Consider the following 25,766-nt stretch of genomic DNA (forward strand, 5'->3'; position numbering starts at 1 on the left):
ATGAAAATTGTTCTATCACGACAATTCTTACAATCATTAGCATTTTCCTTAATATTGTGCATTCACACTCACTTGAGAACAGGAAAATAGATTTATTATTCATTCTTTGTACGTGGGCACTTGCATACAATACAGAAACTGACTAAGAAATTACTTTTCTCTGACTGCCTCCGTGGCGCAGTGGTTTAGGTCGCCACGCCGATACCACTGCAACGGGAGGTCGTGGGTTCGATTCCCACATGGGACAATTATTTGTGCGATCCACAAATAATTGTTTCGGGTCTGGTTGTGCTTTGTGTCCGTTGTTTGTATGTTTGTAAAAGTCCCCGCGACACAAGAGCAATTCTTAGTGCGGGAGTTGTCTTTTTAAAAAAAAAAAAAACTTTTCATGTCAGTTATGTGTCATGTTATTTGTACAGTAGTCTTTTCACGGTGGCCATAAGACTTCTCAAAGAACTTATATAGGTAAAATTTATGACGATTTTTTTATAACAGTTCCGAATATAATCGATCGAGTAAAACTTGATCATAATGAAGTATTAGTAAGTTCAAGTTTCATGCTAAAAACTGGACGTTACAATCAATGTTCATCATCATTGACTAACGGATTCCCGATTTGATCTGTTAGCTAGTGACTAGTGTCGGGGCAATACTATGAGGCCCTAGTTATGGCTTGCACTCATTTTGGTAGTCAGTTAATGGATTAAGGCGTTGGCATACGATAGGATGGAAACCGGTAAGCATTCAGAGCATTACAAAACCAAATAAGGAGTGTTTTCCCTAATTCCTATAGCATGTTGTATCTTATCTAGGACACGGGACAAGTAGCAGTTCTTCTTTCATAAATGGCGACCGAGTTATGTAATCACACAAACGTATAGGAAAATAAATTTATAATAAAATCACCTGTCGTTTTGACAAATTAATACTAAGTGTTAACATTAGTAAATGTTTACGACAATCATAGGCTTCATGAAAAATAGTAAACCATTATTTTTGGACTCTCCTTGCGTGTGGCCTTTGATTGATGAATGTAATCGGTGTTCAGACATTATTTACAATATTTATATTGTATACTTCTATGAAACTAACACGTTTACCGACAGGGTAATTTTTGAAGTCAATCTAACACCATTTATGAAAATACACTCGCTTTTCCGAAGTGTTATAGTGTGTACCAGTGTACCTATTTAATAAATAAAAGAAAAATCAGTACGTAGTCAAACTATTTAAACATAGGTTATAGGTGTGTAATATATGTTTTGGTGTATCTTACATATCAGAAAAAATATTAGCTGGCGTTTTAAACTCAAAGTCTGAATACTAAATCCGGAACCAGCTTTTGCACGGCTGTGGACCAGGAAATATTAAATTAAAAGATAGTACTAGGACCTACGGATTCATTAACAAAACATTCATAAATATTTTCACACACTACTTTTTCTAAGAAGTTGGTTAATATGCCTCGCGGTGAAAATAATCACACGTTTATGTCAGAGAGTATCAATCTCGTAACATAATCATAGGCTATTATTGTGTACCAATCACCATTCCGTGTCCTAGGTTAATGCATTTAGTCTCAGTAATGCACACACTGGTTATGGTACTCTTTTCTAATTAAAAATATTCTTTATTTCGCTGTGAAACATGTTTTAAATATTTAAAAAGAAAAACAAGTGAATAGATATTATACTTTTAGAATAACTGTTACTATTTCGTATATAAAAACAATTAGTTTCATTCAAATACGTACCACGTGTTGTTCGAAACAAATGCTCATATGAAGTGGATTACCCAACAACAGCCGCGCATCTACGCGATCTAACTGTATATAAATATGTTACAACTGTCTGTTTGTTAATCTGTGTAATAAATACAACGCTTCACTTCGCCTACCCGGACCGTGTACCCATGAAAAAATGATCGGAAGTTGGAAACAGGAAATTTATAATTCTACGGTGTTTAATTTCGTTTTAATGTTGGCTCAATTTTGGTAAGTTTTTTATTACTTATTAATTACTTTATAAATATTTTCTATTGCGAATATTATTACAAGTTTATGATTAGCGTTCTAACACGAGTGGAGTTTTAGGAACGTACTTGGAAACTACTACCGACTCGAAGTGCAGACTAGATAATAATCGTTGTCTATCATTGAGGAAAATGTGCACAAACTGTGGCGCTATATACAGATTGCATTCTTGTATATAAACAGTGCTCTTCTATCACTGTCGTGCAATATAATAATTGAATTCTACTAATCGCAATAAAGGAGTCTCTTATCAAATAAGATTATCTACTTAAAAACCCCTGGCATTGATATCTTCCTTTCAGTATCTTCAGATCCTTGAAGATTGCGGAGTGGCAGCTATCGCACTAATAAAGTATTTAATTAACAGTTATGAGTTATAAATATTAGTATCGATCTGTCGCCGCAACCTGTTTTACAGCCGCTCGATCTATGTGAGTACACATATTTGAAGGTATTTTGTGTTTGTTTATTTTATCATTATATTGTGTAGCAATTTCTCTATTAGCACCTAAGATAAACACGTAGCAATAAATAGGCTATCGACTGGTGTTTAACAGTATATAGTATCTTTAATGATTTGTGTTATAACGTTGTGTTATTATCGCGGACCGTACGTAGCTGCTAATTTTTGAAACAAAGTGCTACAAAAAAACGATTGTGGTGTTACGTTTGGAAAAGGTGCCTTTTTTATATATTTTTTGCAGTGTTTTATAAGTACATAAATCCAATTTGTGAAACTCAATTACAACATTCCGTGGAGCTGTAAAATTGCGCGTACCTAATTTCTATTGTAAATTGTTCTGGCTCGGTTGTGTTCACAAAAACATTTATTACGCACGATAATTTGCTTGTTAATGTTTTGGCTTATGATTTTGTACGTGAATGGGATCACTGGCCGTGTCACGTTTATGTTGATGTATGGCAATAATTACGATGTTACGATATATTTTCTTATCTTAATTGATACAATCAATCAAATTCGATGTAGGCAGCTAGGTATTGTACATAGATAGCGACCTAATTATATTTTATTTCAGCATTGTTGATTTTTTGCAATGATTTGTATTAAGAATAGTTGTACACGAAAAATGACATTAAATACAACTGATTTATTTTTGTGTTTCAGTTCCATTTGTGTGGATCGGTCGCACATAGAATATCGTCACCATGACACGCTTGCAACATAGTATCGTCGTCGCGACGATTTTGCTGGCGACGTGCTGTACATACACTGTGGCTATTGAAGATTTCAGTGAGTACTTTTATCTTGTCTTTTAGATATCACTTAGTAAAAAGAAACAATGCGTTTTTCCCCTTTGTTTATAAAGTAAACAAAGGATACACTGATATCGACTAGTAATTTGTCATTTATTTATTTCATGAATTTTATGCGAGTTGACGTAAATTGCGAACTAATATGAATTATAAGATAAATACATATTCCCCCTGTTTTTAACGGCCATTTAAAACACTTTTTACGATCTGCAACTTTACAACAGTATGTTTAGTCAGTTCCTACGACCTTCTCTATGCAACCTACCTTCCATGGACATGCAGTATTGGAACAGTAAAATTATTTCATGTTAGATTATGTTGTTGACAAAACAAATGCAACTTTGCATGTTATTGAGTAGTTTAGCTTTGAAAATGTATGATTAACGTGCCATATCGTGACCTGGCTTTAATGACCGACTCGATTAGTCAATGATATGAATTATCAGGATTTTGGTAATCGATATCCCGTAGGACAAAGCATACACTAGCTGATATTGCCTGTGATCTGTAGTGTGTAATACGAACTGTATGTTTGATCTAGATGAGACACAGTCGCTCCTCGTTCGGCCTATTAGAAGAAATGGCGAGGTAGTATACATGCGTGAGGATTTAATGAGGAAGCTTGATGAAGAACAAGAGACTTGGCATTGGACTCCATGGCTGCGGACGAGACTCGAAGTCGTGGACGGCGTGCTGCGAGAACTTGAGTGTTTAACTAGAGATTCCATTGACAGCTTCCCTCCAGGATTGTTTGACGGTTCGAAGTCATTTATTTTCATTACATCTTCTATGTTATTGCTTATACTTCATTTAAATGTAACCAAGTTCTTATGTATTGTGTTTACAGAGGATCAGCTGAGACGAGGCGCGTTTATGTGTTACGTTTTATTCGGAATTTACGCGTTCACACTTCTGGCAATTGTGTGTAACGACTACTTCATTCCGTGCGTGGAACTTATTTGCGAAGATCTAAAGATTCCTCAGGTAAGTTTTCATTATTCATTTAGTATTAAACTGCGTAAGGAAAGGCTAAGCTGCGTTGTTCTACTCTGTAACAAGATAAGAACTAGTGGAAGAACATTGACCTGTTTATCAACAAAGTAATTGCCTATCGTGACATTTAACGACGCTTGATTAAGACGAATAATGCATTGTTCAATAAAATTACCACTTAATAGAACTGTAAAATGCATAAACTTGCAGTAAACGATTAGCTGCGGATTTTCGCATCTTTGACCTTACACAACAGTTTTCAATGGCGGATTTACATACAACCTTCTGATAAGAAAAGCTAAGCAAATTCACTTTAGGAAGTCATTACTTTTGTTTATTTGTTAGCTTTGTTTTACCCGCTTGTAAAAAGTATTTCAGCGTAGCAAATTAGGGTCCCTACCGCCATTAATATTTTGTATTTTTACATTTTGAGAAAATAAAATATGGATTTTTCTAAATAGTGCTCAGTTTTTCGTTTTCTTAGTATATTCTCGGTCAATCCTTAAGGTGGATGACGACTCGCTAGAATAGGATACAAAAGATTCTAGTTCATTACGGAACGCCATTATTTTGTTGATTGAAAACATTTACAGCAGACTTGTGTCATTACAATATGGACTTTACCTATTTGCTATGGACTAGACACATTTGCGACTACTTAAAATAACTAGTTTTAAATACATTTCTATTTTTCAGAATGTCGCCGCGGCTACGTTCATGTCAGTTGCTACTTCTTGTCCTGAGTTCTTCGTCAACGCGATTTCAACTTTCCTTACTGAATCTGACATGGGTATTGGTACTATAGTCGGATCAGCCATTTTCAATGCTCTCGGAGTCGCCGCTATTGGAGCTTTAGCTGCTATCACGGTACTTTATTATTACTTACATATAAGTACTAACTAGAATAATAATTACAAGGCTAATGGATTCTAATACTTGGTTTTGTTTTCAGCCTATTACGATAGAAAGACGTCCCGTAACCAGAGATGTCATCGTATACATGTTCAATGTCAGTGTCCTCGTAGTGTTTGTGTGGGACGGACAAATTGACTGGTACGAGGCGGTCGTCTTAGGAGTCCTTTATGTGTTATACTTCGTTCTCATGTTCAACAGTATGAGACTATTCGCCCTGTATGACAGATGCATGGACAAAATGTGCAAGAGGAACACGTTAGGAAGTACGTATTTTAGTCACAGAGTAAAATTTTCTACTTAACAACATTTATCTAATATGTTTTTATTCGCATTTTAGTCTCAGAAGTCGCGGAAACAGCAAATGGAAAATCCGCTGAAGAGGGTCTAGATAACAAAGGTTTTACAGACGTTGTAAATGTTGCTAATCCAGAGAAAGTCACAGTCGTAGATGGAGGTAAGGGATTAAAGTTAAATGTAGACTATACATTGCGTAATGCCAAAACAGTGTTGCGGTTAATCCTAATTGACATTATTTTATTACAGACGAGGAACCTAAAAAGCCTAAGAGCTTGTTCAGATTCCCCAACGAGAAATCGGTTGTATATAAAATATGGTGGTTGTACACTTGGCCATTGAAATTCGTGTTGGGAATCACCATCCCCTCACCAGTGACACGCAGGAAGCTCTATCCCTTATCCTTCATAATGTGCATCGTTTGGATCGGTGCGAACTCTTACTGTGTGTCATGGAGTATGACCGTCATAGGTAAGTCCTTACATTCAAATATATAATCTATTCAGTCGCACTAGTATTTCTCACTGCCCAGTATAAGAAACACTAAAATCAGGTCATCTCTGGCGGAATGACTTTAGCCTCGAATAGATGTATCCCGACTTTAGTGGGATTTTATTAGAGCCGAGCTATTTGTCGGGTCACGAAACCGCTGAAGTCGGTATTATGATGAACACTCGCTACTATTCTAACAGATACTTACTAAAATACGATGAAAATTGAAATTGACAACTTGCGAAAATAGATCCAGAGCTGAATTATTAATAAGGTATCCCGTAGCTACAACACTTTAGTAACATGATGCTTAGGAAAAATACATCGTGATTGTTCGTTTACTAAATTGGTAATACGTTTTATTCACAGGACATACTTTCTTTATTCCTGAATCAGTCATGGGAATGACGTTTTTGGCATTCGGAGGATGTCTGCCCGAGGCGTGCTCCGTCTTCATCATGTCAAGGCGAGGTACGTACATTTGAGAGTCGAAACAAAATCTAAAATAAAATCTAATTTGCATATAAATGTTGTGATGTTAAGTTTGTGCTTCATTTTATTTATTTTCGTGTTATTTGACACCAGACTCGCCTTGCGAAAGTTTTGATGTTTGCTACGCGAATTTTATTCTTACAGACAATATTTTTCATTTTTATTAGCTTGTTTATTGTTGCTCTTCAATTTTATATCGTAGCGCTTACATTAAACTTTACAATACATATTTTGTAATTTTTTCGACGTGTATATTGACAATAATTTGGTTCGATCTTGAATTATATGTATTTATTTATAGTTGCGTTTTTAAAACCAAATACTGTTATCATTGTGATCAATCAAACACGTACGTATGTATGTACGTAAGTAATTTGCGCACGTGTACGGTTGTACCTATATTAAAATATTCGCGATACCATTATCGGAATCATAAGATTATACAGATTATGAGCTTGGTTTTGTTTTGTCCTGTTAGTATATAACGAATTGATATTATAATTCCCTGTTTTGGATATCAATAGTTACCAGCTCACTACATCACCTCTGGTCTATATGTTAAACTCTAAACTAATCCAGATTACAAGCCAGAGTTCTGACTAAATTATAAAACAGTAAAATTTCTCTTCTACTTATCCTCGAGTTATTATTACATGAAACTGCTTCGTTCAAAATAATGGCAGAGGAAAGTGAACGGTGACGTTTATATATCTTATTTTCATTATGTTAGCCAGGCCTACATATTTCGGCGCGCCTTTGAAAGTGCGGCTTAAGTAAATTAACAACTGCGAATAACCTCACGATACAAATCTATTAAGAAATGTTCAATTTCAATCCTGAGGGAGCGTCTTTGTGTTACATTATCAACTTGATACGTGCTCTTATAAAAAAGGTTATGACAAAAATACATTGCTATTTCGAATTATGCCTAGCATTGCGAATATTATAATTTTTTGACAATGTTCTATACCTATTGTTGCTACAGGGAAAACGTGATAATAATAATTTAGATTATTATCTTTGCGGTTATCATGGTCTTAATATTTAATGTGCTGACAAGCTGCTCGATAATGAAGATTAGTGTTATTTTAGGCGGTACTTATTGTGCTAATATTGTTTCAGGCGAAGGAGGTATCGGTGTGTCGAACGCATTGGGCGCTAACTCACTGGCGATCTTGTTCGCGCTGGGCCTGCCGTGGCTCATCAAGACTTTGAGTCTGGTGATCCAGGGCGCGGATGACACCGCCGTCCTCATTAATTCTGCTGGAATAGACTTCGTGGTCGGCTCGCTGCTCGTGGCCGTAGTCTGCTTATGGCTCGTATTGTTCATCGGAAAATTCACCCTAAGGAAAAGCCTCGGTTGCGTACTCATGGCTCTCTACGCTATTTTCATCACTTTCGCTATCCTCGTAGAAATGGGTGTTATTCTAGACAGGGGCCTGGAGGACTGTTGAGTCTTGGCTGTGTTATGTAAACGGATAATGAATTCAAGTAGTCATTAGTAGATAATGACATTTTTTAGTTATCAAACGTAAGGAATCACGTTCTTGTAACAAATATGTATGATAATAACTTATCGATTCAATTGAGTTGAATGTAAAGCGAAGAATCAAAACACATTAGAACACTAGAAAGTTCCATGTTGCAAAGAACGATAAGGACCAATACCAAATAAGGCCTCTAATGTGTTTGTACTATTTAGTTTACTTTCATCCTTTTTAGTTTTCTTTCACCATGCGTAGAAGAGTAATTGTTAACTCTATTTCAAAGAGATTTTGTGGTACAAAACTGCATGGCACGTTGAAATGACCTTCAAGTTATTTGTATACCTGTATTTTGTTGATAAATGCGAATGTTGTCGACCCTTCGTTCGTGTAGCAAGAGTTTTAGGTTGTTGTGTAGAAATGTGATATTTAGAAGCCAAAGCGAAGTTTTGTATATTGTAGTTAAAAACTAACTTATTGAGGAGACGACGGGAATACTTGCACAATCTGTTAAGCTACTACGAACTTTCTGTACTGTCGTGTTAAATATTTTTTGGACATCTACTATAGATTATTATTTTTTCATAAAAAATGGTTCACTCGATAGCAGAGCCGTGAGTGGCTTTTTCATCCCTCTAAAGGCACATTATTTAACTTGACAAATGGGCAGAAAGTTTGATATAATATACCTAGTTTCAATTGTGTGTGTATGTTACGCCGTCGCATAAATATGCGTTATGCTTGAGATTTCAAGATTTAAACGAGTGTTTGAAACAAGCTCGTCAAGATGCTGTAACCAAGTGTACTATCTAGTCGCTAGTAAGCATGCTTATTCGTAGCATAACGTCAGGTCTAATTTAATCCACTTCTTAGGCTATTGTTGAGATTAGGTGGATCCCTACCTCGTACAAAATATCGTAGCGTCTATATTTTTACGACTGATACGGTGTATGTAAATATTTATATAATTAGATTTTAAGTAGAAAGATTCTTGTAGTTATTTATATTCTTGCTTCTTAGTTATAGTTAGCAAATGTTCTCGAAGTTGTAGGCGCTTGTGGTCGTGATGTATTAATAAGAGAATGTCTTCGAGCAGTGTTCAATAGTAAACTAGCTGATACACTGAATGCATTTATATTTAATTTGGATCCTACATTAAACGTGTGGCAACGTTCTGCACATCGATGTGTTGTGGATATTAATGTACTTAATTCATTTTCATGGCAGGCAAGATAGTCTGACAATATTATTATGTTGGTAATGTTCTCGAAGTCCTCACTTAAAGACAATAGTTTATTTTCAATCAATTTTCTAACGGTAGAAACATATTACTGCCTAAATATTTGACTACATTATTTGATATAATTGCTATAAACCCAGAATGCTCAAACGTGTACTATTGTGACAAACACCAACCTAAAGTGTTAAGCGCTTGGATTGGAATTATTATGCGATTAGTGTTTAGATGTAAGTTCTGTTGAGAACAGTTGTAAGGAACTTGGGGATTAACTAATTTTGTAATAGACTCCGACAGAAGTTCAAACGTTCTAAACAGTGAGGTCAATCGTAAACATAAACGTTTGAGTTTGAGCACTCTTAGTATGAAACCAGACATATTTTCCCTATCCTTTAAAAATAATTGTGTTATGTTCATGTATTTGCCTGCTACATACAAATATCAAGTATTAGCGCCATGGTTGTATTATAAAATATAATGTGTAAATAAAAATGCATCTCACCAGTTTCACATTTGAGTATATTTCATTTTATTTTAAATTGCATCGTACAATAAAGGGTACAATAAATCATCATTAATCATGTCACATAATATCGCGTAGGATCGTTTACATCAGTTTTAATATCACTTAACCTAAGTTTAATAAATAACCTTAACCTATCATCTTAAATTCAGTAAATATCATACGCCGTGGTCTCTGGTGTTCACCAAACTTTCACCCCCTGTTACACCTGAAATATTTTGAATGGACTTTATTATAAACAGTTTAAGGTCGAATTTAATTCCAAGTTAGTAAGTGTTAGAAGGAAAGGACGTTCACATGAAGCTTGAAATAAATACTTAACATCGAATTATTTTTGATTCTGTGAAGTAAGTACTGACAAAATGCTTTTAATGTACTGTCTGTTAAGTACTGTTTCTGAAGTCATTTCATTCTCATGAGTGCCTTCATGAGACAAATTACATTTTGCCAAATATGTTTTAGGCAATTACCTTATCAAAGACTCGACATTACTTGTACTTACTCTTATGTTAAGTAAAATATCAATTTAAGAACAATCATTAGAATTTTAAAATCCAATTCCTCGAGCTAATGAGTCCGAACAACGGCGTTCACCGCTGCCAATTAAATCTTAATTATTGGTTTTATGAAAGCAGCACTTTTAAGAAGTAAACTGCGTTATTTTGACTTCATCGACTAGCTCGGGTTTTCTAGTAATTTGAACATCTTATATGTGGTTCGCAGAGGTTAGTAAGGTTAGAGAAGAGAAGAGAACAGAAGAAGAGTACAGAATGCGAAAACACATAGAGTAATAATAAAGTATATTAAACCGACCCAGTTAAGGGGTAAGTGTTACCAGTCATAGCAATAGCCTCGTTTGCCCTCCTAAATCTCGACATGTACGTCTTTGTAGCAATCATCACATCATGGTTGGTGAAGCAAAATAGTATTGCCACACATAATCCCTGGTAACAAACAAAATACATTGTACACCAGCAACAATCTTACTTGCTCAGCCGATTTGTTACAAATACTATTGAAATAGTAGCTTTTACTTCTGTTTGACTTGTGATTCTATAAAAAATTAAATATTCATAGCCTAAATTAAATTTTATTGGGGTTTATTTCTAAAAAGTTAATGTTTAGAAGATATTTAATTTGATACCGGAACATTATATGTTTGTATGTAAAATGTATGGGATACAAACTTGATGTTTATTCTTTGTCTTGTTCCAATTTATACGATGTAAAGTTATTTAAAATTATATTTCCTTGATCAATATTTTGCTACGTTTGTTCATAATAATCTTTCGGTACAAAACACGTGGGATAAGTTACTTCTCTCGGATTTCTTTTTAAATATTAACGATGTACTTTATGAGCTTTATTTATCAATTTAAGTATTTTTAATAGCCCCTACTTAATGTATGAGATTATTCTGTTTTCGTAAATGTTAAAATTATTCAAGTTCTGCACATAAACTACATGTTACGCATATTATATTAAAAAAGGTTCGTAAGATAAGCGTAGAGTAGCATTTTTTAGCTACTCATAGTATAATACCATGTGACCTCTTTATAAGATAATACAAAAAGACAGAAGGGACCGAATCTCTTACGACAATTTTGTCATAATTTTAGCGAAATGTTAAGAAAATTAAAGTACATTTAGTAATGAGTTGGATCTACTTCAAATGTATTGTACTACACCGCTGTATTAACCACTTAAAATTTTATTATTTGGATTTCTACACACTGTTGTAGTTTCAAAATTATATCGACTACTTTCAGACACGGTTTCACGTTTCGGTAGTTTAATACCCCGTTTATACAAATTACGCATTTGTATAAACGGGGTATTAAACTACCGAATAGTTTACAAGCAACAATTTGTAAGAATTAAAGTAGTACGGATTTTAGTCACAAAAGAAAAGAAAACCTAAAACAATACTTTTTGTAAACGACCTTTTTTAATTTTGTTTGTTGACAGCTGTTATTGTGGTTCCGTAATACCTCTGTCATTTCCATTTTAAAGACACCCTTTATTTGAAATGAGAATTCGTCTAAGACACTGAGTGCATTTAATGGACCCTCACTGAGTATTTTTCTTTAAATATATATTTGAGTAGCTTTTCGACCGCTTAAGGATGTCCCGGGATAAGAATAGGTAAGGTTAAAATGCATGTGTGTGCCAAATTTCATCAATATCTGTTAGGTAGTTTTGGCCTTATTTATGAACAAACATCTATACATTCGAATTTTAACATTAATAGTATTAAGTGAGATTTATTTCTCTAGTTGCTGTTTCTTATAATGTGTGAACATTTTCCTAAAATACCCACCTGTAAGCTAGTAAGAAGAGCCGATGCCACTTGGTACAATTTTTCTCCTGGCGAGTCCGGTAATGGCCGTAAAGGAATCAACATGAAGTGTAGCCCAAACAACGGTATCTATGTACAAAAGAAAACTAAACCTTAGACAAGCACAGTTCATTAAATAGATATAATAACCGCAAGCAATCTAATGCATAGAACAGTTACTTTCAAGACAATTGCTTATTGTAACTATTAAATAATGACTGTGTGATGTCAATGAACTGAGTGTGTTGTTTGTGAAAAATGCAATGCTATATCGCTAGCTATGATGTGATGACTGAACAAAGTTTAGCATTTACAATTGATGGGTGAAAATGTATCGCAATCAGCATTATCAATGTATAAGTCTGTCTCGGTCGCATAGCTAAATATAACAAAGGAAAGAAAACATGAATAGTCTAGTATGTAACACAACGAATGCTCATATCGCAGAATATAAATTATCTCTATACGCATATTTGTGACCCTCGAAAAAACTGTGACTAAGGAGAAGCTTCATGAATTGCAAATGGCTACTAATCTAATCTCTTTCACGCACGTGAGTGGAGATCTTATTCGTAAGCTCACATAAACGCGCTCATTATTTAAATAATAATTTGTACGTCTCTATCTTTAGTAACACTTAATTTTATGTCACAATGACAATGTATTCTCCCGTGAAATTAACACTTTACGTGGCCTTTTATCTTTTGCTTAAAAGAAAAAACAAATTACGATGCAGACGGTTAAATAATATTAATTACAATAATATTCTTTCGCAGAGCGGGAGACGTTTAATGAAATCAGTGTAATTGCAAAGTATTTGTTGTACCGAGGGAGTCCTCGCTTAGCGTAACCTCTAATTGTCTGCTTGTGCTCACTGAGTTATTACTAACTCTTTAAGTTGTGTCGCTCAGATTATTCCCCAAATAAAATTCGTACCCCAGGTTATCTAAGCCTTTTGTTTACAGCTTGTTAGGCGGAATGAAAGTAATTTTACAAATTGTACCTACACGTCTTACATTGGGTTATATTATTTGATAGGAAGATTACGCCGCGAGCAAGTAGAAAAATTCTCAAAAAGTAAGTGTTGTTGTTTCATCCCTGCAGATTACAATAATAACAATAGATTTACAAAAGGTCTGTAAAAAGTATCGTTAAAGGAATGGCGGGTTGCTGTACCTATCTAAATGCTCGCAACTATAGAATAAACAGCATAAAGTTTACTTACCAATATAAGAGCGGCCCGGGCAGCTTTCTTCGCGGCTACAGAAGCATGTTGGTTTGGGGCTGGGTGGAGTTTAGTGAGCAGTACTCGCACCACATTTATCAGGAAAACTGCAGACAAAACGTTGTATAAACGCTCGGTATTTAGGTCAAACATGTGATCAGGGAGAGTTTTCCGAAAACATTAGGTAAGTAAGTAACATGATATTCAAAGACTACGTTAGCTCGCTAATTATGTTTAATTGCAGTCGTTTCCCAAATCCGATAACGATTCCTTCGTCTTACTTGTTGTGTATCGACTTAGCTCTATGAGGAAAAGGTTTTGGGGTCTGCATAGATATAGGTATTTGTATACATAAAGTGCCGGCACCGCGTTCCTTTACATGAAACGGGGTGGATGACGTAAGCTTGAACCCTTCCGTTTTTAATGGCATTAAATATAAAAGAGCTTTCTCTAGTAAACAACGTGAACGCGGTTGTACTGATTTTGAATTTTAGTCTTAGTTTTAGAAAATGAAAACTTAAAAGTTTTGTGATTAAATACGCTTTAAAGTGAGGAAGGTTAGAAACAATTGAAATTACAGTTGTTTGGTACGAACTTTCTGGGTGTTACGTAAATATTTATGAGTTTCTTGTTCAGTCAACAGAGGAAAGGTCAGGTGAGTGTAAGGTTTCACGATTTTTAGCGTACATGTGACTCCTTGTCCCTCATTCGTGATTGTCGGTGTCGGGTTTCCTAATTTGTGGTTCAAATTCGCGTAACTTTCCTCTACTCCCTTGTCAACCTGTGTGTCGGGAGGTTACCCTTAGATTGCGTACGGGATTTGTAATTAGTTATTAGAGACCTACATTTGGTTTGTAATAGTTTAAGTTGGGTAAATAATAGCAAACAATAAAAAATGGCACCCAGGCTCGGCTTCAAGAATCTGTAGATTTTTCTTTTTGTTAATGTTTATTTAGTTATGTTAGTTTAATAGTTTTAAATCCGTACCTAAAACACCTCGTATGAATTACGACTTGCGTGTGTAAATTGTACAGACAAATACATACAATGTTGTTTAGGAAGATAGAGGTTTAAACGACTGTAAGCTTTGGAGAATGTTGGATAAGTGGTTGAATCTCATACAAGATTTTCAAAAAGCTTAAGGTGCCTTTTTCCCATGATCCGAGTCAATAAACTTTTTAATTGCATTTTTAATAAAGTTATTAAAAAATATTATAATTCTGTTTAAATAACTGTGTTAAAAAGCATTTATATTTGTATCAAAAGAAAAATCATAAGTCTAGGTTTTCAGAAAGTTTACATTAACTTCAACATTAATTGATATTAAGAAAAACGGACCATTCCGAAGTACCGTAATGGCTTACGAGATGCTTTCGAGAGGAAATGAGTTTGTTCTTAGGTATTTTTAACTTAACCTTACGCTCAACGGTGACACGAGCAAGAGGGACAACCAAATTACAAGGCGACCTTCCGAGCGTTTTATATCCCAGCGAATGACATTGTCCAGAAAATTGTGCCGGTGTGTACGATGAAGATAGAACATATTTATCTACTCTCCAGATAATTTCATCTAAGAGATTTGTAAACCTGCAAAATGTTACTTGATTAAATAATTTCATTTACTCACCAAACGAAGCCAGCAAAGAAATCCCGACTGGGACGGCGATAATCCAAATCGTGTCGCTCTCATCCATCCAGCATCTAAAAGTTATGTAAACTGTTAAAGTAGTTTTGTCTCTGTGAACTTACGCGCCAAAAGGGCGAGTAAACGGCTAAAAGAGGTTTTAATATAAAAGAGGAGGAAAACGTTGCCATGATTTCTAAATACCGTACTTTAGATTACATCGAAAGGTAATATCAGCTAAGTAAAAATTAATGAATGAATGAATCAACGGGTAATTCAAAGTAATGAGAAACCGGAATCATTGAAAATAAGGAGAACGTTTTTTAAACAATGAATGAAAAAGCAGCGTAATTTCGTATTGTAATTTGGTTTAGGTCTGGTAAATATCGTTAGATGACATTTATTTGAATATCACTTTATTTCCCACGGGATATCGAGTAGCTAGAATCAGAGCAACAATTTTGGTTTTATGATTGCTAATTTTAAGATCGAGCGTGGAACAAAAAACACGAAGTTGTTTTTAAACACAAGTACTATACGAAGAGTAGAATACATTTTGTGGTATCAGTTTTATTGATTTTGGCATCAATTGGAATAAAAAGGGAACTGATGAATTGAAAATTGAGTTTTGAATAAAATTTCTGATCTACGAAACGATGCTACGGCGTAGCAATTTGTGAATTAATTGTTGAATAATAACTTAAAGTAGGTTTTATGTATTCCTTGTTTTGGTATATGAACGGTTAATATTTTTGTCGTAATGTATTTCAAACATTACGACAAAAAATTAACGCATTTTAAACAAATATTACTTTATAATATAGTATTTTATATCAAGGGCATTCGCTTTTGGCATGTAGGAAAGAATTGTATTCTCGCAATTTCGCAAGAGCTTTTTAAATATTATAATATCGCAACATGTTTAGGCCAATTAGTTACATTAATCAGTAGGTATTTTCAATAGTAGTTAGTATATTCAGACAAAGCAACATTATCATATCACATGCAAGGAACTTTCAACTATTCTATGTCTAGCCCATTGGGGACAGGCTTGACTTTGACATGCATAGACACTTTCAAGGTTAGGCAAAACTAAAGGCTGCGAAATGACAACAACAGTTCTTCAAGCAACCGTTGTCTGTACTTTTCTACACGCGTTATAAATTCGCGCAATCTACTAGTTGCTCAGTTTGTAGCAGACTTGCTTTTAGTTTTGGCTCTCATTAGAAAATGCCTGTGCATGCCACTTAGAGCAATGTTAAGACTCGTATTCACTAGGACATGCTCTTGAGTATACCACTGATTCGGCATCTTACTGGTTTGAATTGAGTGTGCTAATACTTGAGCTGATTGACAAGGTTTCCAGAGCTTGCTTTAGTGAATACGAGGCTTTAAAGTTGTAAGAACAACTGGTCGTAGTTACAAGGACTCAATCCACACTTTGACTTTTCTCTGGATATTTTCTTTCGATTCTCAAATGGATCTGGATCCTGGATCTTTTCTTAAAAATAGGGTTTTCACTACATCATAGATTTGACCCTCAGGAGAATGATTGCATACTTTACTCCATTGTGGGCAAAGTGTGGATTGAGTCCTTTCTGCTTAACTACGTCCAACTAACCTTTCAGTAGCGCCCGGTGTGTAGTAGCGCACGGTCGCATACACTGCCGTGATGATGAGCGACACGCCCCAGCCGAGCGCAACGAACCAACGCATGGCCACCTCGTCTTTTACGAACACCTGTTAACCATAAAAAATACGTTACATAATGGAATTTTTAATCCACTTTTTAAAGGGTTAGTAAAGAGATGTAGGAAGTGGACTGCTCTTATTGCGTGAGCTAAATATTTATTCCATGTGGTAATACCCCAGTGAGTGAGACCCATGTCACTTGATACAATTGTAGGAGCGTGGGGATTACACAGTACAGTCAAAAACATTTACCGTGGGCTCAGCATTATACGTGTAGTCAGAAGACCTCTTTTTAGGTGCATATTACATACCTTCAAACTATCAGCAGGTAATATTTTCAAACTCATATTGTATTTTTGAACCGTTCCCTGCTACCAATGTTGTACTTGCACTCTTGCACAACAAACTATTGGATCTGCTAACCTATATTAATATCGAAATAGGTTGGGTAATACACCCTATTGTGTATAATCGTGTGTATTATACCTGGTTTATAATTCGCTCCAACTAGTTGACATACAAGTTACGGAGCTCAACATACGCAATAATAATCTCTTTACTTTAGTTTAGTTTACCTTACAAGTTACTAACTCTGAAGTTACGAGCTCTAATACACGGTTGGTTAAGATTTAACTCAAATTCAATATGACACATTGTAGTAGCTTTGTTTCTTTAGGTGATAGGGCTAAATATAGACAGTATTTACTAATTGGGAGTCTAAGGTTTGCGTTTAATTATAATGAGTTAAATTAAAAAAAAAAATACTGAGTCTTATCAAAGATATTTGAATTAGTCCGGTTAGTTTTATATATTAGAGCTTATCTCTTGATTTTAATACTATTAAAGCGATAACCATTTACGCAAAATGTTTATCATTGCAGGCAAAACTATCTGTTAGGCCGTGTTGGAATAAAATCAAGTGCTGGCATCTAAGCGTCCTCGCATTTTAAGCAAACGTCTGGAGCCCACACTAAAAAGGCATACGTGGTTGATATTTATGGCGGTCTCATAACAACGAATAGGGGAAGCGAGGCCGGCGAGCCTTTGTCGACAGCGTCCGTCTTGTCAAGTCGTCTAAGGCTATTTAGTTTCAAGACTTCGGTAAGTCGAGGGCTCTCACAACAGCCGACTTTGTTTGCGTACGTTTTGTCGTTACGAAGACTTAATAGTATAAGTTGTATGGACCCGCAAACGTACTCAAATTATGAAGAAACTGATTTTAGAATATGAGATAAGCACGGCCTACCCAAATACACAGTAGATTGTACGTCCAGTGTTTGCACAGTCCCATGAGTATTGCCCGGTACGTGACTATTTCGCGGCGGAACTTTGAAATTTAGTTTGCATCAGCATGTTTACTGGATATGATATTAAACGGAACTTCCAAAGCTATAAAGTCGTTAAGAATTAATTAAAACTGTTTGAAAACCAAATACCATTTTGACCACTACTAATATAAATAAATTAAGTATGCTTGCAAAAAAATACAATTCAAATTTCGGTTATAATATACTTAAATAATGCTTCTCCGCTTTTTTGTGGTGGCCACGATACATCAGCAACCATTTGGTCTAATGGCTTACTAATTATTTGTTTCCTAATATTAAAGTAACAAAATATTCAAGTAACTTACCACTACGAGAGCAATATGCAAATGGAGGCCCTCGCAGAACATCCAAAAGTAGCTGGTGACCATAAAGTAGTTGGTTATAACGTGCAGCATCTGACACCATTCCTGTTGAAGAGCATAGATCAATCAGACTTTTGAACAGTGGTCGCAACAACTATATATTCTACTCTGTATTAAAAAGGTGACCGAAAATATGCGTCGTAGTGAAATCTTGCCTGAGAGTTCTTTGTACAGTTCCTAAAGAAAAGAATTTTCGACCGTCAGCCTGTTGCACTAAGGCCTGGTCCTCTAAATTCTAAGAAACTATTTGTATTACGCAGTTATCTTGTACTATAACGTTGATAGGCTAGTAGCAGTCGGCCTAAGACATAAATCAAACAGATTAGTGATCCGCTAGTAGTCCGTCAAAACAAACAAAACTTGCCTCCCCATAATTCACTGTACAGTATGTGTCTAGTTTAATTGAAAAACTTTGTCAGCCTGTGATATCCATCAATTTCATTTCAATGGATTTTGTAGTATTTCGCGTATGCCTTCGCATTTTTTCCATTTCAAAGACACCGGTAACCGCCTCGCAGGACAGAAGCTCAATGTTATTTTTATCCTACACTTATATTTAGGTGTACAAAAACGCAAGTCAGAGATGATAAATCGAAGTAGCAAAGAGTATCCATTCAATAGGAGCAAAAAAGAGACTGTATACTAATGTTCCATAGTATACGTGCACCGAACTGACGTATGGGATACCCTCCCATACCTCATTTAACTCATAACTTCATTGCTAGTAGTCATATTAAAATCGGATGCCGGATGCAAAACTTACCAAGGTTAATCAAGTAGAGACAAGGTTCATATCATTATGGGGTATGAGACCATGGGTAATATGGTTGGTGCATATCTGACTGATGAGGAAATCACGTTAGCAACTATAAAGACGTTAGTTTTGTAGGTGCATGGGTAAAAGGCCATGAAGGCCATATCTTACTGCTGTCAAGGCAGCTAACCAGTATCAGTAGTTCAAAATATTTCAACGGCACTTTAAGTCTTATAAATATCAATTTTTTGAGAAGTCGGTTATTTATAACTCCTTTAAATAATGAAATTATAGAAAAAGTACACTTTAAAAAATCTCTTGCGCTGTCGTGCGGGTAAAAATTTTCAAAGTTAATATTTTCTGACCAATATTTATCTAAACTTAGAAGTAATTGGTGTTCTATTTTTAGCTTCCTACACTCGTAAGCGTGGTCGAGGTGTATTAAATTAGCATCCACGTTTCGCAGTAACAGTTTATATTTTTAGTTTCATGTAATTGTGAGCGATAGAGCGGTCCTAATCCTGAACACGATGTACGATATTAGACTTCAGGCTCTTAACTAGAATATCCCACACATCATTTTCCAGGTCTAGGAATTAATCCTGATTCTTCGAATTTATTAGCTATAAATACCTACTGCCGATGGACGATATTGGCAGTTTGCTATTTAAATGATATGCTAAAAGATGACACAAAACGAAATGTCGAAAAATATGCTATCCATTGAACGGCATTTTCATAGCATATTGTAATAATTTGATCAACGATTTAAAACCTCTATGCCAACCATTTAACAACAACATTTTTTTGTAAACTTTAATAATTATTAACTATAATTTTTGCTTTGCGTATCAATCAGCAATCTTCTTATATATAAAAACTAGCTGACCCGCGCAACTTCGCTTGCGTCACATAAAAAAATCATAATTTTTCCCGTTTTTGTAACATTTTTCACTGGTACTCTGCTCCTATTGGTCGTAGCGTGAAGATATATAGCCTATAGCCTTCCTCGATAAATGGGCTATCTAACACTGAAAGAATTTTTCAAATCGGATCAGTAGTTCCCGAGATTAGCGCGTTCAAACAAACAAACAAACAAACAAACTCTTCAGCTTTATAATATTAGTATAGATGAATCGCCAAATGTTATTGCTAAGTGCAAATCTTAAGAACGTCTCAGCCAATTCACTATATTGTTTTTGTAAAATTGACTTTACACGGGAAAGATTTTTATAGAAAGAGCAAAAGAAATGTAAAGAAATATCGTGTGCCGTTCTGCGGGGGTCAGCTAGTAGATTATAAATTATAAATTACTTTTACTGCACAAAAGAAATATTAAGGTTCTCTTGCAACTACTGGTTCTTTGTGTAATGCATAATTGTGTTTAAGATAATACAGAGAAAGAACAGAAAGCATTAGAAAATTAAATATTGATTAGCTCTGTATACAGGACGTACAGGAAATAGGACATCATACTGCAACTAACACGGGAATACGTGACGTGTTTTAATCATTTACATTATGAACAAAATTCAATGATCTGAAAAACGATTAATCTAAACAACTGTTAAAAAAATCGACGCTGTTTGTGTAAAATTTTCAGTTCCTTATATGATTCAGATTACGCTGAATACAAATTATTATTTTTTCTGTTATTTAATATATTTTTATTTAACAACTCAATAATATTTACAATTGCTAGGTACTAAATATTTTTTCTAAGCCAAACTAAAAAAACTTCATTTGCTTAATGTGTTCAATAAGTCGGGCTGAAGAATTATTTCCTTGAACACCCTGTATATCAGTAGTTTCAGTTAATTGTGCGGTCAAGTTCTACCGCACTGATTCAATTTTACAAGGCGTACGAGAATACTTGCACTGCTCTTACAAATCTTACGACGGTTTTATACCTGTGCAATGTGCAGTCACGACTCAAGATCCAATTAAGAAAGAGTTTTTAACAAGACATTTAGAGGGAAACAGAAGACTCCAATATATTAAACTCTTGACCAATTTTCTGTAAAAAGTTCGAATTTTGACCGTAAGTCACTACGCTAAGTTAGTTTTTTGACTAATTGTTGTCCACCAATGTTAAAACGATTCAAACAGAACAAATGTTTTAGATGTTTACTGTTCTGTTGTCAAAATGTGTGTTGACTTGGTTTTTCTTCAAAAACTCTCAGGCGAAAGAACTCACAGGCGTTGAAAATTCTAAATCGAAATATCCTTTATCCATATACTTTTACAAATGTTTCAAAATTTTTTTTTCTACAGTCCTTTGGTAAACGCTGCTTCTCGGGAGAAACGGTGCGAAATTCACAGCTTACTCTTTTAAGCATAGTTTTTCTTTACGAAATGATCGGAAAAGATGAATTGTATACGTGATTTTCTTAATGTTCGGCTACTTACTCGATTGTTTTGGACCACCACGACCTTGTTGACTACGGCTCGGTACCACACGATCCACAGAATGTTGTTGAGAGCGAAGGAGCTGAACAAATGTACGTGGATCCTGATGCGGGTACATTGCAGTGACCTGTTGAAAGAAAAAAAACTGTTAACATCTTGATATTTGAGTCTCAATGGATAGACGGGAAACATTTAATGTTATTTTATTAAATAGGTAAAATCAAACTGACATAGTAACAGTACAGTACAGTGTGCTAAGTTTGTAGTGTTCCTATGGTGAGATGAATCCGGATTTTTATAATTTAATATTCTAAATTTTTAATCCGTTTTTTTTTGTTTGAGTAGGTAACTATCACAATATAAACAATTTTGAAACAGATTTGCTGAATTGCCAGTCAATACGTATAGTCCTTCTTTTTCGTTTTATATTATCTCCCGCTATAATGTGGGTCTTAGGTTAATGATGGTGGACCGTAATTAACAATAAAACAGTTTATGATGCATTCTATCCAAATTAACAACGCATTATCGAGACATTTATGCTACATAAATGACTAGCATGAATCGTGCACAGTGCTTATTGGCGCAAATCGCACGCAGGCTTTCAACAATGCCAACACACTTTCAAAATCGGAACGCTTATGTCAAACAGCTGTCATATTGGCAATCTGAATATGCGTTATGTCAAACGGTTGTCGCGTCGGAAATTGGAATGCAGCTGTCAAACGGCCGCTGTACAGTGTGCTGCACATTCATTGAATACGATACATCCGATGCATGAGCTGTACCTCGATTCTCTACCACTATCGACTACCGACAACCGGCTAGCTACCGACATTTTGACATTTAGCATGTACTGCCAAAAAAGTTTCTACGACGCCCGTCAGAGGCGCTGATCAGATTTTCATACAAAATTTCTCAATGACAGGTCGGTAGTCGGTAGTCGATAGTAATAGAGAATTGAGCTACTGTTAGCCTGTTACCATTATTGCGAGGATGAAAACAAAAACAGAGACTATTTTTTTATTTTATTAAAATATAATGAAGTAAGGAGGAGCAGTGGATGGGATATACATATCGAGTTCCTCCGTGTTTCGGAAGGCACGTTAAATTGTGGGTCCCGGCTGTCATTTTCGAAGACCTTTGACAGTTGTTAACAGTAGTCAGAAGCTTAAAAGTCTGACAACCAGTCTTACCGACGGATATCGTGTTAAATCTCAGGTAACGGTGGTGGAGGTCAGATAGGCAGTCGCTCCATGTAAAACACTGGTATTTAGCTGCGTCCGGTGAGACTAGAGGCCGACTCCAACATAGCGTGGAAGAAAGGCTAAGCTGATATAATGAAGTAAGTATTAACATTTGAAGTGAATTACAATGTTTTTGTTGTGCTCATATTTATATCGGTTACGAAACCTTATTAAAGTGGTTTGCCTGTCCATAAGTTAGGATGTTATCGTGCATATTTTGGCATTTTGTTGCCGCATATAAATGTTGTAAAAATAAACGACGCCGCGGAGGGATGCTGCGATACTCTTTCGATTTCTTATTAATAAGCAGATGAGTATAGCAAATATCTTGTTTTTTTTAGGTTTCATTCTGGTGTAATCGCTGAATTACGTGTTAAGATTAACCATTGTTTAAAAGCTCTCTCCGACTATAAACATTAAAATTGGCCAATAAAATTACTTATTTAATGAGTTTTTTATATTAACAAAACTATCTTTTTCTAATTTTAAACTGAAATGAGTAACATGATATTTTTGGCATGGTTGAGATTACTTACTACACGCAAAAATGAGCTCTTTTTCATAGTAGGTTACTTAAAATGTTGCTAACCAGAGCCCCCAGTGGATTTACATAATATATAATAATGAGCTATGTAGGATGTTCATGGCTCATGCTTGTATGTAGCACATAAGTTAGCCTGATATATGGCCGACGTTGCCAGTTTGTTCTAAGCTCATTTGATTGGTGGAGGATTTTAACTAAATTGCTGAACATGAGCTGAACTGCTATTTACGTGATTTTTTATGACTTGAAGCTGTATTGAACCATTTTATGTATTTTGTTTTTATTTATACTTTATCGACTTCGAATAAGAAACGTATGTAAAAGTTATCAAATTTGACATCGATCTGGACATGTTAACTTTATTTACAGATTTATAAAAACGACCGAAATCAGACTCACAACATTATCATAACTATTTCGATTAAATCAGCGCATTATTTTAAAAATAGTTATAGAAATGATAATATAATGAATTGTTACTCGTAGATAGTTCATCTTTACTTTTATTTCATTAAAAATGACGTGCCGTTGCCAACGTGATAATAAACTATAAAAGAAAAGTCCTTACCGAAAGAATAGGAATACGATGATGGAGAGAATCAACGCGGCCACTGAGAGCGAGTATCCAACCACATAGATGGTGTTGATGAGGGTCCGGAACTGAAACAAAACAATACTTTCAAATAGTCGTACGAAAACATACGATATTTATAAAAAACTACCCTATTTCTAATTCTCAAGACAATAGTGTTTAATAGTTTAAAACAAGGTTCTTTTTATGAACAAAAATGCATTTATAAATGTTGAAAAACTGTCTCGGGTAGTTTTAAGTAGCTTTTATTAAGAAATATTACCAGGGTTGACCTTCAGATCTTCAGTATAATTAATTCGAAAGAAACATAAAAATAAAAATAACTTAAAAGTATCAAATTACTGGAAGCGTTTTGTAATAGAAAAACTGAAAGTTTCCCTAATATATTCCGTTGTGGTAGAAACATTCGTAATATGATTTGTAGCTGTCATGTGTCTAATAGAAGGCCATTCGTTATTTTCTACGAAAAATACTTAAATAAAAGGTTTATTGTGTAATTGCTTCTTTAGTTCTGTAAGATAGTCATGAATTATATAATATTTAGCAAATTTAATATTGTATTTAAGTTTAGGGTGGAGTTTCGCATTAATTTCGCTTTAATAACAAAAAACAAAAAATGACTGTACATTCTAAAACAAATTTAGTATTACCAAAACCTTATAACTTTAATTTCAATTCAGAGATGTAAAAAATAAACTTCACCTTAGGAGAAAGGTACTTCAATACCTTCCTAAAATTTAGAATCTAACGAAGAAATTTATCAGTAGGTAGACTTTTCACAAGAAATATGTCTTCATATTTAGTAGTATCGATGAAAATAAATAAAAAGAGGGCATTACTTTTCCAATAAAAAATGGAAAGCGCTTTTAATTTCGTTATTTTGGGTGAGTAGATTTCCAGTTACGACTGAACTCATCGAATTGAATGACAAAAAAAATTTGAGCGACAGTTACTAACGCCGAGCAATGATATGAGTTTTTATAAAAATTATATTCTTACAAATCAAATGTAGTGGCAGCTAATAATGACTTAGTGTACCTAAAAATCTAGAAAATCTTTTTATTTCGTAATAGTGACCCAATACTCGATGTCTTTACGTCCTAGGGCTATTTTCTCGTAGAAAAAACCCAGTAAATTCTCTTTTAACAATGACTTCACGCCATTAATTGCGGGAAAGGAGCAGTTTTTATAAAAATAGCGACGCAAACTGAGACATTGGAGGCATGAATCACAGATATGGTGTATACAGGATGTCGGGAGCAGTAAACAATGTTCGCAGTGCAATGATGGATAGCGTGGCGAAAGCTCCCGGCTCCTCACTCGTCACGAACCACCGATAAATGCCCACCATGTATACAAACAACGTGTCTTAAACAAGATACAAAAAACTACATTCTTTATACACCATCACAGTATGTTGGCCGGTAATCGGTAATTTCTATTTTTGAAGTCAACTCAATCGATATTAGATCCGCTTTGAATTACAAATAAGTAAAATTATTTGTATTATAGACACTTACGTATAAAATTTACCATTTCAATCAAACGTCTACGACAGAAAAGTGTAGAGTTTTACAATATGTATGTTAAGATTACGCTTCGTCAGACCAGTGGAATAATATAGTTACACGCATCAAGAAGACATGAGATATGAGAAATATTGGCTTAGCCTTCCTGTGGCTCCTTGCCTTTTTATAGACGGTACTTTATTTTCTATTAACACAGTGACTTTGCTTCGTAGCATCGCAGGGTTTTATGTGTATATTACCAACATAATGAAATATAGAAATATTTCTTTACTTCCAAACTTCGAACTTACGAAGATTTTTCATTTATTTGTTTCGGGAACATCGACATAAAAAGTCATATGGAGTGATCTCATTTGTATTAAGAAGAGCCGCAAATTTACTTCAT

General features: G+C 34.8%; 2 protein-coding genes across 6 annotated transcripts in view; one reads left to right on the plus strand and one right to left on the minus strand.

Moving 5' to 3' along the window:
* Positions 1-1,826: 1,826 nt before the first annotated feature.
* Positions 1,827-9,721, plus strand: LOC142986308 (sodium/potassium/calcium exchanger 3-like). Of its 2 annotated transcripts, XM_076134747.1 has the most exons (11): positions 1,827-1,993; positions 2,335-2,463; positions 3,159-3,284; positions 3,849-4,064; positions 4,155-4,291; positions 4,997-5,167; positions 5,253-5,478; positions 5,553-5,669; positions 5,759-5,980; positions 6,371-6,472; positions 7,616-9,721. In XM_076134747.1, exons 3-11 carry the CDS (start codon positions 3,200-3,202, stop codon positions 7,945-7,947), a joined length of 1,608 nt encoding a protein of 535 aa, XP_075990862.1. In that variant the 5' UTR covers positions 1,827-1,993; positions 2,335-2,463; positions 3,159-3,199; the 3' UTR covers positions 7,948-9,721. The 2 variants fall into 2 exon arrangements, with proteins under 2 accessions (XP_075990862.1, XP_075990861.1); XM_076134746.1 differs by lacking the exon at positions 1,827-1,993 and having other exon boundaries at positions 2,231-2,463.
* Positions 9,722-9,750: 29 nt separating this feature from the next.
* LOC142986309 (calcitonin gene-related peptide type 1 receptor-like) overlaps positions 9,751-25,766 on the minus strand; it is a 44,171-nt gene continuing 28,155 nt past the window's right edge. For 3 of the 4 annotated variants that reach the window (XM_076134748.1, XM_076134752.1, XM_076134749.1), the window contains exons 5-13: positions 23,829-23,920; positions 21,470-21,596; positions 18,250-18,351; positions 16,546-16,664; positions 14,928-15,001; positions 13,301-13,407; positions 12,058-12,165; positions 10,573-10,681; positions 9,751-9,945 (exon numbers count right to left, since the gene is read on the minus strand). In XM_076134748.1, coding sequence (XP_075990863.1) covers positions 9,896-9,945; positions 10,573-10,681; positions 12,058-12,165; positions 13,301-13,407; positions 14,928-15,001; positions 16,546-16,664; positions 18,250-18,351; positions 21,470-21,596; positions 23,829-23,920 — 888 coding nt within the window. In that variant the 3' untranslated portion in view covers positions 9,751-9,895. Of the gene's footprint in view, positions 9,946-10,550; positions 10,682-12,057; positions 12,166-13,300; positions 13,408-14,927; positions 15,002-16,545; positions 16,665-18,249; positions 18,352-21,469; positions 21,597-23,828; positions 23,921-25,766 lie in introns of all 4 variants that reach the window. The other variant, XM_076134753.1, reaches the window with a different exon arrangement.

Source organism: Anticarsia gemmatalis, chromosome Z (genome assembly GCF_050436995.1).
Source record: "Anticarsia gemmatalis isolate Benzon Research Colony breed Stoneville strain chromosome Z, ilAntGemm2 primary, whole genome shotgun sequence".
Taxonomy (NCBI): Eukaryota; Metazoa; Arthropoda; class Insecta; order Lepidoptera; family Erebidae; genus Anticarsia; species Anticarsia gemmatalis.